This window comes from Arachis hypogaea, chromosome 6 (assembly GCF_003086295.3).
Source record: "Arachis hypogaea cultivar Tifrunner chromosome 6, arahy.Tifrunner.gnm2.J5K5, whole genome shotgun sequence".
In the NCBI taxonomy this organism is placed as follows: Eukaryota; Viridiplantae; Streptophyta; class Magnoliopsida; order Fabales; family Fabaceae; genus Arachis; species Arachis hypogaea.
This window is the reverse complement of record NC_092041.1, coordinates 13,995,572-14,007,403: the sequence shown is the minus strand read 5'-3', so window position 1 is coordinate 14,007,403 and position 11,832 is coordinate 13,995,572. Positions and strand designations below refer to the sequence as shown.

Sequence of the window (11,832 nt, the reverse complement as noted above, 5' to 3'; positions counted from 1 at the left end):
TAATGGTCAAGAAAGAAACCTAGTTCTTCAGAGAACAATTAATGGTCAAAAAAGAAGCTCTCAAGAAAGTACAATACCACTTAATGTATTTACATAATATGTATTCATGGCATGCATCTCATATAGAATATAGAATTTAGTGAATTTACATTGTGTTCATACATCTCATATCGAATATAGAATTTAAAATTTATCAAATTATGTATGCATTATCATTATCATATATTATATTAATGCAGTGTGTTTTTTTTCATTTATTTTGCTTCATCTCATATCATAACATCGTTTCTTTATTAATTTGTTCTAAAAAAGATAAAGTACACATTTGATAATAATAATAAGGGGAACACTACGATACAGATGCTAGATACAGATATTCTTCTTAATGCTTTTATTTAAGGACACGTGCCTCTGCTCTTTTCTGTAGTGATTAGAGTTTGTGATCATGATCATGGGTTATGAAAAAACTGGCTTGGCTGAAAGCCTAAAACATACACTGTAACGTGATTTTCATTTTCTTTTTGGGCAGTATATGTTGGGATGCCTAATTATTTTGTTTGGAATATACACTGTAACGTGATTTACATTTTCTTTTGATTGAGTTATAAATTGTGTATAAAACATTTTTAAAATAAAAACGTTTTGACAATTTGTGCTCTATTTTAAAATCATTAGATCACATAAGTAATTATCAAAAAGACCATTTATGAACCTATTCGGCCATTTAAATAAAATAAGTAATTATAATGATAATTGTGATTTAAAATTTTTTACTAATAATAAATAATTATCATATAACATTTCTTTAAATGAGAATTATTTTATTAGTGAAATTCTATGTGTTTTAAAAGCTAAATTAATATTTTTTTATTGTTCACAAACTCATAAGTTTGATAACCTTTTTAACTTATTTGTGTCATATTTAATTTATTTCAATTCCTTCTATCTTTATCTCTTATTTAATTGTGTCATATTAAATTTATTTCATTTGTCTTATTTTAATATTAAAAAACTTATTAAAATTGTTCATCCTTATCAATTTACCTCTTCTTAAATATTTTGTACTTATGGAATAATAAATTTTAGATTTATTTTAATATTTTATACTTTCATACCTAACATTTATATGATTAATAAAAAATTTCAAATAAAAAGATTAACTATTCAATTTTATTTAACTTTTTCTTAATTACTTTAAACTTTTTACCAATTATAGAAAATATCATTCACAATGCACTGTATTAACTATAATTTTTAACAATAAATATTTCAGATCTACTACACGTACAATTCTTTTTGTCATACAAGTTTTTACAAATTCACTGAAAATTTTTAAACAATATACATAAATGTCTTAGTTTTACACCAAAATTTGCTGCAATTACACAAAAATATTTTCTCTAATGTTATATTTTTTCTTATTTCTTTCTTTTAATTGAATGAATGTAAGTTCATTCTCCTCCAAGTAATTTTGTAGCATTATGTGTTTCTTCTTCTTCTTTGTTTGATTTTTTTGTTTTTATTCTTATTAAGAGAGTAAAACAAGAAAAAAATTCTAGAAGGTAAAAACAATTTAAAGAAAGATGAATAAGAAAAAAAAAGAAGAAGATGGTGATGACGATGAAAAGATGAAGAAAAAGCAGCAAAAGATGAGGAGGAGGAAGATGAAGAGTTTTGAATTATGCAGAATCTATCAGTATAAATCTACCAAAAATTCTTAAACAATACACATAAATGTCTTAGTTTTACACTGAAATTTGCTGCAAATACATAAAAATATTTTCTTTGATGCAGAATTCCTATGTTACATTCAATTCAAACCATCAACGATGAACAACAATTTTCACAAACAAAAACTACATCATTCACCTACCGAATCATAAACTACTAACGAAAACATTAACTAAAATCGAACCATACCTCAGCCACTTGATTGGATTCAAAACAATAATCCACTTTACTCTGGTTCAATTGACAATCTGAACTTAAATCATTTATTATCTTCAACAATGAGATAACTGTCAAAACTAATTTTAGAGCTTGATTTCAAAAATGTAAAGAACGAAGAAAATTGCAAAAAAAAAACACAGAAAACGAACCAAGAGAAACACAAATATAGAAGAGAACGTAGATCAAAAATGTTAAGGAAATTCGAAAAAAAAAAACGAAATTCTTTTGAAAAAGGCAGTTATATATTCGCGCATTTATTGAAATGTTGGTTAGATAGTAGCGTGTGAGATGAATTAAGTTAAAGAGACTTGTATGGACTTGTATATGTAAATGACTTGTATGTGGAGAATATTTGTGAATATTTTCTACCTTCAATAATGATTAATACTAAAGTAACAATTCAACTATTTAAAAATAAAGTCGTAATTCATCATTCTAAAATAAAGTCAAATTATCCGAAAAATTTATTATCTTTATAATAAACATTTAACTAGTAATTCAGTGCCAAATAAATGAAATTATGTATTCGAATACCACTTAAAATATTGATTTATGTGTTTTCATATAGATATATATTATAATTTTAACTTTTTTTACTATTATTATTCGCAAAAATCTTCTTTTATTGTAAATTTTATTTTTATTACAATAAAAAATTTAGTATTATAACAAAAACATGTGTCATGCATATTTTATTGAAAAATATTAAAATTAAATTTTTTTATTTTAAAAATAAAAATTAATATTTTTCTATGATCTTTCAAGTAAAACATTTAAAAAAAATTCTTGGAATTAACTACATAATATACAATGTCAAAGTAATTTGATTTTAGTACAAGAAGTTCAATTTAATGTTTTTCATGGACTCACAACAACATTTTTTATTCTTTGGTTATTGTTGGTCAAAAATATTTTCGATTGAAGAGAGTTGTCAGATCGATGTGAATTAAGTTTGATTTTCCGAGGAGACGCGTACCTAAGTGCGAGTTTGGGAAGAAGTCAATGTCGACTTGGGTTTCGATTATATTGTTGAATCGATTGAGGATTAAATAGAGCAAGGAAATCGATTTAAAGAATCGAGCAAAGTCTTCGAAGAGTTGGTTGAATAAAAGTGAAAGCGAGAAGATTAGTAACTTTTATTACGTTAGGAAAAACATGGGGAATATCTACAATCACGTAGCGAAAACAGTTACCAAAAGTGATTGTATTTCAAAATTTATAATTTCTTATTTAATTGTAATTAATTGTAAATTTAATTAACCGTTATGTAAAATAGCCTATAAATATTGATAAGAATTATGTTGGGGTTTAAGGGTTTAATACATTCAAAGTAATAAAATCCTAATGGAAGGGGGACAAGATAAGAATGACATCAAGAAGAGGAATATATTGGCATAAGGAGACACAGCCGAAACATAAAAGATAAATAAAGGTTTTTCCTACTAGACCTCTAAGATACCTGTTCTTAGCAACCTATGCACCGGAAAGGATTCCCTACTAGACCTTCAAAGAACTTGTCCTTGACAACCTAGATCAGAGGGACGAAAACTGAAAGAAACCACCACGCATATCACCTTAGTGTTGGATCCTTCAATCTTTCTCATGCAACAAGCGAAGCAAATCACTCACCTCACTTCTCACACAATAAACGTGCTTAAAAGCAACTGAAATTTATTCATCAAAGTTATGTAAATTGTCTCACCAAAGGTGTTTAAATAGGCACCTAACAACTAACTAAAAGATAAGATAACTAATTTAAATCAGATTTGATCTTATTGGATTAGATCAGATTTGATTTAAATTTTAAAATCCTAAAGATATGATAAATAATTTAAATCAGATTTGATCTTATTAGATTAGATCAGATTTGATTTAAATTTAAAATCCCTAAAAATACTACTAAGCATAGCAAATTTAAAATAAGTCCTCTAACAAACTTTTGACCACATAACAAACTAAAATAAAAGTCTAGAATTTCAAAATTTAAAGATAAATTATGCCTCCCACTGAATTCGGAAATTATTATTGGGCTTCTTACTGTCCTGACTTAGCCCAATGGGCCTTGCCCATTCTTCCTTGGTTAGAACTTGATATAACTCCATATGCACAAGCGCTGCGAGGTTCCCAAAACTCTCCTTGAGCTTCTTTGCACGTGCTCTAGTGATGGGGCCTTCTGGTCCTGGAAGTGTGAAATTCCCATTCTGCCCTTTTTTCTTAGAATGTCCCTATTGTCTTTCCGAGCATGTATCAAATACTGTGAAGTGTTAGGGAATAAGGATTGGAACTTTCACTTAAAAAAAAAAAACACTCTAAGCATTCTCACATCTCAGCGATTCCCTGAGTTTGCAATCGAGTTACACTTTCTGTAAGGTTCCTCCCACTTTCTTCTTTAATTTATTTTCTTTTCTATAAAACTTAACATTTCAATTAAGTTTATTTTTCAAGTGTTCTTTATCTTCTTTGTCTATTTTACCTTTCTACACTTTATTCTGTTTGATTAATCTTTCAATTTAATTTAAATTATCGTTATTGCTTTTCTTTTAATTTTCAAGTAAATCTTCCTTTTCATAATTTATTTAGTCTTTATTCAAGAATTTTAATTTCCGAATTGCATTTATTAATTTTACAAATTTATTTTTATTTTTCATTGTCAAAATGTGTCTAATCAAAGACGCTTTGATGCACTTCTAGAAAATTGGTACTCGCACAGAGGAATTGGTTTCGTTCCCAGACCATTAAAATTCAAACCACCATCGATTTGTTAAAAATCGACAAAACAGTTATATTCAAATTTCACCATTATTATTCCACCATTTCTATGAGGGAAAAAAAAACTGACTTTCATTATACACATTGATAAGGAAAGTTCAAGCTCAGCTCATTATTCATATTGCCTCTTGAGCAAATTTTTTGAACCACTTTTAGAATTCATTCTCAAGCTCTTTCTCAACTACACTTCATACCATGTGCCAGTATTTTTGTGATAGAAATAAAATATCTGCATATCTGTACATATTTAAATCTGTACGGTATAACTTTCCTAATAAGAATTTGTTCATCAAAAAATAAGAATGATTTTAAATGAAACTATATTATCTGCTTGTTTAAAATTTTTAGCCCTAGATCGATGGAAGATTGGAAACACTGAACAAGCTCAATTTACCAATATGTAACAATATCTAACAATAGCTACAAGATGATATCAGAGGCATTCAAATCGCTGCTTGGTGATGAATAAAAAGGAATATATTCATACATCAACCAACAAAATCACGAGGATAATATTTCATAAGAAGAGTTCTAGCATCAACAAACAAAGTTCCAACATCCAATTAAAAAAAAAAAGTAAAAAAGTTCATTTCTAAAGCTTGTTTAGTTTTTCTCAACGGGAATGTTAATGTTGTGTCTCCTGCAAGCTCATGTTCTCCAATGCCAAATTTGGTGCCTCCCAGGTTGCATTGGCCACAAGATTTCCATCCTTAATCTTGACAGGGCTAACCTCAGAGAGAAGGTCCAAGCATGGTGCTTCACAAAACACTCCAAGCAGGGAGTGAGCCTTCCAATACCCTAAAAGAAACTGTTCGGTGACATCACTCGACGGATCATAAGTTGAAGCCTGCATCATTTCAATCAAACAACTTAACAAATCAAGATTGACATCAGTCAATCGTACAATGAAAAGATCAACTGAAAAGGTAGATGATTATACATACAGGGTATCCAGCTAATGATGATACATCAGATTGGGGATGACAAAACTTCAATTTCAACTTGTCAATCTCATTGTTTATCATACTGGTGTATTGTTGGGACAAGTCAAACGTGGCAGATACATTGTTAGAATTCAACCACAGTCCAAAGATCCAAGTTAAAGCATCCTTTAAGGCGTCCATGGCAAGGCGATGGCCATGGTTGGTGGAGAGATCACAGGAGAGAGCAATGTGGGTGCAGAGGGCTACCAGGTTGAAGAGAACAGAGGCCTTCTCCAAATGGATGTTATGTTGAGAAGAGTCCTGTTACGGCTCAATTGCATTGTACCAAACAAAGATATGTGGGTTGGGTGAGCCATTCATAGGAAAGAAAGGCTCAATCATGCAAAGGCATTTGAAATAACGGATGAGGCAGTCACGGCGAAAGGGCAAAGAAAGGTCATCACGCAGCATCTGATTGCGCAATTTGTGTACCATTGCGACAAGGCCTTCTACTCTCTTTGCCATGCTCTCAGAGTATTTCAGGACAAAGTAACTGCGCAGGGACTCATAGAGATTCAAGGGCTCACTCTTCTTCAAAGGAAGGAGTGCATGAATATGTGAGAACGGCGAAGAAGACACCGAAGATGAGAGAATTGCCGAATTTGTTGGATAAGGAGGAGGCATGTCCCATGGGTAAGCCACTAGCTTTCCATCCTACATAAGCTTGAAAGGGTTGTACTCTGAGAGGATCAGGTCAATGCATATTTGTTCATTTTTTGGTAGCACGGGCATCATCGAGCCCCTGCAAAACCCTCTAACTAATATCTCAGTGACACATTCTGCATCATGATCAGGAGCACAAGATGTGACCCATGAGTATACATCAGGTCCCTCGGATTCGGGTAGGAAGGATGATTTCCTCCTCTGACGAACCTCCGGCTGAAAGAATTTCATCTTCTGGCGAAGATGAGTTACCCAGGTTCGGTCAAAAGAGTAGACATGTTTCCGTACAGCGGCACCCGAAACCTTAGATATCACTAAACATGCACTCAAATAAAGCCCATAAACCTACATCATCATCATCATCATCAGAATTAAAAATAAATGAAAAATCAATCAAGCGTCAAGACTGACCGATACAAACTCCCCGGCACATTCGTGTTTTTGGAAAGCGTTACTGGCGTCGTTGTTGTTGAGTTGTTGCTGTAATTCGAGCTCGGAAGCCTGAGCGGGGAAGAGGTAGTGCAGAAACTGCGCGAAGAGGGGAGTCAAATCGAGGGTGGCGGAGACCACGTCCTTGGCAAAATCCTTCCAGAGTATGTCGAAGAAATTGGCGGCAACTCTAAAGGCGTCCATTGCAAGGTGACGGCCAAGGGCGGTGGTACGGTCGCAAGAGGCAGCAATCTGGCTGTGGATGGCTCCAATGTTGAAGAGAACAGCGGCCTTCTCCAATTGGATGGCGTTGCGCTGTGAGGAGACCCCATCCTTATGCTCAGGGTTGAAGGCGTCGTACCAGACAAAGATGATGGAGTCGGCGTCGGCGTCGGCGGAGAGAGAGGTGAAGAGTGGCTCAACCATGCAAAGGCATTTGAAGTAGTGGATGAGGCAGTCACGTTGCATGGGAAGGGAGAGGTCCCCTCTACGCTCCACCATGTCCCTGCGGCATTTGTTTAGGGTTTCCAGAACGCTTTCAACTTTTTCTGCATCGCTCTCCGAGTATGCTGAGGCTACCAACTTGCGTAACGGCAGGTACAGCTCCACCGGATTAGTCTTCTTCAGTGGGATTGACAGCACCGTTTCCGTGTTCAACAACTTCCGATCATGGTTGCTCATGGCCGCGTCGAATGAGGATATAGAATATGATACGATTAGGAATCAAAGAACCCCCTCTTTTAAACCTATTCGGGGATTTCAAATTTTAAATTCCGCATTCCACCCCCCCCCCCCCCTCTTTTAAACCTATCGGGCTTTTTTTATTTTTTAATTTTTTTATTTTTTAATTTATAAAATTTAAAATTTGAATACATCCGATTCAAATGGTAATAAATTATATTTATTTTATGGTAATTAATTATATTTATTTTATCTTTTAAATTGATTCAATTTGTATTACAAAATTTTTTGTATTAAATGAAAAAAAATTATAATTAATGTTGATATTCTAACTGGAAAATATAAATTAAAGTTTAATAAGAATAAAGGCTCACCCAAAAAAAATAGCCTCTATCATGTACACGACTTCTTTAAAGATGTTGGACACGATAAAAGGAATAGGGCTGACAATTCATACCCTACCCGCAGGTACCGAACTCGACTCAACCTGTTCGAGTAGGCAATTCGACCCGCTGCTGATAGAATAGAGATCGGTCCAGGTATGCTTGCCAATAGGATAGAGTACAGGTTTAGGGTGTAAAGACTTATAAGAAGTGAACAACCACTAAACTAATTTGTTAATTTTAGTAATTTAAAGCATTAGTTTTTTATTTTTTATTTTATTAATATGTATAGAGTAGAATAAATTTTAATAAAATTTTCAACCAGCGCATAGAGTTAGGATAGGATTTGCCCTACCCATTGTCAACCCTAGAAAAGGAACCCTCCCCAAATCTTTCCTACTATTTCTATCTCCACTAAAAAATTGACCCTAACAAATTTTCAAGGTGACATTACTCCAAAAGGTAATTATCGGCTCTAATATAAATACACTGACACCTTTCAAGTATATACACGTTCTAATCTACTAAGTTCCTGTTTAAATTCTTTTCTAACTTCAATATTGAAGTCTCTTGCAAGTATTATCTCCTACCTTAGGAAGAGTTTGAATCTCACGTTCAGACCTAAATCACAATTTTAGGTACTTTTTTCAAAATATTGGCGTCATTCCCAAAAACTTGAAATTCAACTTTATGCCAATAACTTGAAATTCAACCCTTGATAAAGGAGGACCTTTAACTAATCACTTCTCCCATGTTTAACTAATGACTTTCCCCTTTGTGGGCGTTAACAACAATCTAAAGAAAGATGAGAACAAGTAGCTTGGTCGCAACATATAGGGTGTGTTTGGAAAACCCGTTTGAAGGAAAGAAGTACGTTTAAATTTCTTGAAAGCTTCAACTTTTGGTTTGGCAAATTTTTTTTCTCATGAACGCAGAAGTGATTTTGCTGTCAAAACCACGTTTACAAGAAACAACTATTTGTAGCTTTTTCTTAACTGGCTTTTAGCCATAGATACTAATAATTTATTTACCTTTTACCAACTTTATCCTTTATACGTGTTATTATATTATTCATAAAATTCTTGTTATTTCTATTTATATGAGTTCTATTTTCTATTATTTATTATTTTTATTTTTTTAACTATTTGTTTGATATTATATACTTTTATAATTGTGATTTTTGTGTATTATGGTTGTTATTATCTTTTTATAATATAATTTATTAATTATATTAGGCAAAGTAAATTAAACAAAAAATTAACTGTAAATAATAATAATAGTAAAAAATTATAACATACTAAAAAACGAGTACCAAAAATACTAAAAATATATTATATAAAAGATCATTAAGAACTTTTAGATTTGTTTCCATCAATATAAAGTAAATATTTAATTTTTTTATTATTTTCAGTATTCTCTTTTATAATTGTAATTCTCGTATACTATGTTTTAGTGTAATTTTTTATAATATAGATTATGATTCCATTAAAAAAGATAAATTAAATAAAAAATTAATCATAAATAATAATAAAATCATAAAAGTTGGATTCCAAATTAATATTAGGAAAAAAGACAGATAGGTTCCTGACTTTTCAAATTTTTGACAAATATATCCCTGACAACATTTAAATACAAAAAAAGTCCCTGACTTTAATAAACGGAGGACAATTTAGTCCTTCCGTCTATTTGCCTCTCATACACCTAACGAAACTGGCTGACGTGGCTGAAACGGTGTACAGGTGTCCGTTACGGTGCCACTTTGGAAGGGAAAAAAGTTCAAAGGATAAATAAGTCTTTGACGTCATTTTACAAATAAAGTTCGAAGGACAAATAGGTCCTTGAGAATTTTTTTTTCATTATACTTCTATTATGCTTCTATTATGAGAATTTAGTTTATAAAATTAGGCTAATTTTTTTTTGTATGAAAAAAATATTGGTGTTTTTGTTGAAAATGGGAGAATATGGTGTAATTATAGATGGGTAGATTTTTTTTGCGGGAAATCAACACGTGGGGGCGTGGTGCAACACGTGAGAGGCGTGGTGAACACGTGACATCATTCTGGCCAACACGTGGGGGGCGTGTTGAACACGTGGCAGCATCTTAGACAACACGTGGGGGCGTGTTGAATAATTTTCACAATACTGTAATACACTTCAAATGTCAATATTCAACCAAAACACCAATTTTCTTTCCATATTAAAAATAATTTCTGATAAAATTATGCTTATATTTTGAAATCTAGTTAACTTGTTTTATTCTACAATTTAAATTATTTGTATTAAAATTGTAGAAGTTATGTTTTTACTCTTTTTCTTAAATTGCATTAGTTTAGTTTTAGTACATTTGTGTATTATATTAGAATTTGTTAAATTGCATTAGTTTAGTTTTCATCATACCAGTGGCATTAGTTAGTATCAGTTCATTTATGCATCAAGTTAGCATTAGTTCATTTCTGCATCATTCATGTATTAAGTTAGCCTTAGTGCATTTGTGTATTATATTAGAACTAGTATTTTTATGCATAATAACATTACGAGAATATTTTTTTTTAAATTATAGTTCACTTTGTTCTAACAGTATAAATTATGCATGACACAAAAGATTTATAAAATAAAACTACTTTTACAAAAAAGTCGTAAGTTGACAAAAGTTTCTGACTAAGAAGACCAAGATATCTGCACATAAAAAATTAAATAATAAGATTTTTAGTTATTATTTTTATACGAAAAAGTCTAATTTTTTATTAGTAATTAATTTTAACATTCGTTATCTAAAATTTAAAATAATTTAATGTGTATAATTTTACATTTAAAATATTTTAATTGTAAAAAAATATCGAATGACATATTTTGATTTGTCAAATTACTAATATAAAATATAATTATATATAGAGTAAAAATAGTAGAGAGAAATATAAAAATGGAGAGAGGTAGATGAGAGAATTTAGAAAATGAATTTATTAATTTTGAAAAAAAAATTCTCAAAGACCTATTTGTCCTTCGAACTTTATTTGTAAAATGACGTCAAGGACTTATTTGTCCTTCGAACTTTTTTTTCCCTTCCAACGTGACACCGTAACGGACACCTGTACACCGTTTCAGCCACGTCAGCCAGTTCCGTTAGGTGTATGAGAGGCAAATAGACGGAAGGACTAAATTGTCCTCCGTTTGTTAAAGTCAGGGACTTTTTTATATTTAAATTTTGTCAGGGATGTATTTGTCAAAAGTTTGAAAAGTCAGGGACCTATTTGTCTTTTTTCCTTAATATTAAGAATAAGATTATTGAGAGTACTAGAATAAGAGTACGATGCAAAAAATACTAAAATAACATTTAATACTTAGAAAATATAACATATTTGATTAAATATTTTTTTATATATATAATTTAAATTTTTATTTTTATTTAAAAATATATTTTATCTATTTTTATATGTTATTTTTATTTTAGTAAGTAAATATTAATTTTATTATAAAATTAACTAATAAGATATATTTAAATATCTAAATTAAAATAATAGGACAATATAAAAAAAATTTTAAGTTGATATCTATTTTAATAATTTTTTATCTAAAAGTGATTTTAAATGGTATAAACCAAACAGGATTTATTTTACTATAATCCATTTTGATACAAAAATTACCAAACATAAATCACTTTAACACAAACTTACTTTTGATCAAAATCAAGTTTGCAAAATCAATTTTATGCAAACTCCCGTTTGTAAACTGTAATCCAAACACATACATAGTTTTATAGGAACACAGAAGGCTGTTAAATACTATGTTACACAACAGTTTTATTTATATAAGATAAATCATTAGTTAAGCAACATAACAATCATGACACCACAAATACCGAGGGTATTGCAGTAAAGATGCTTGGCACGCATTGATACAGTTATACAATGGCTTTGATAATAAGGGAGGGATACTGGAAACATATTTGCCAGAACCAGAAGACAAAAGAGGGAGAA

The 11,832-nt window shown here is 30.8% G+C and overlaps 1 protein-coding gene across 1 annotated transcript; it reads right to left on the bottom strand.

The window, feature by feature from the left end:
- Positions 1 to 5,157: 5,157 nt before the first annotated feature.
- On the bottom strand, positions 5,158 to 7,569 carry LOC112696176 (vacuolar-sorting protein BRO1-like). The gene is made up of 2 exons (XM_072196782.1): positions 5,664 to 7,569; positions 5,158 to 5,566 (listed from the first exon to the last, which is right to left on the bottom strand). Exon 1 carries the CDS (start codon positions 7,473 to 7,475, stop codon positions 6,759 to 6,761), a length of 717 nt encoding a protein of 238 aa, XP_072052883.1. The 5' UTR covers positions 7,476 to 7,569; the 3' UTR covers positions 5,158 to 5,566; positions 5,664 to 6,758.
- Positions 7,570 to 11,832: the final 4,263 nt, after the last annotated feature.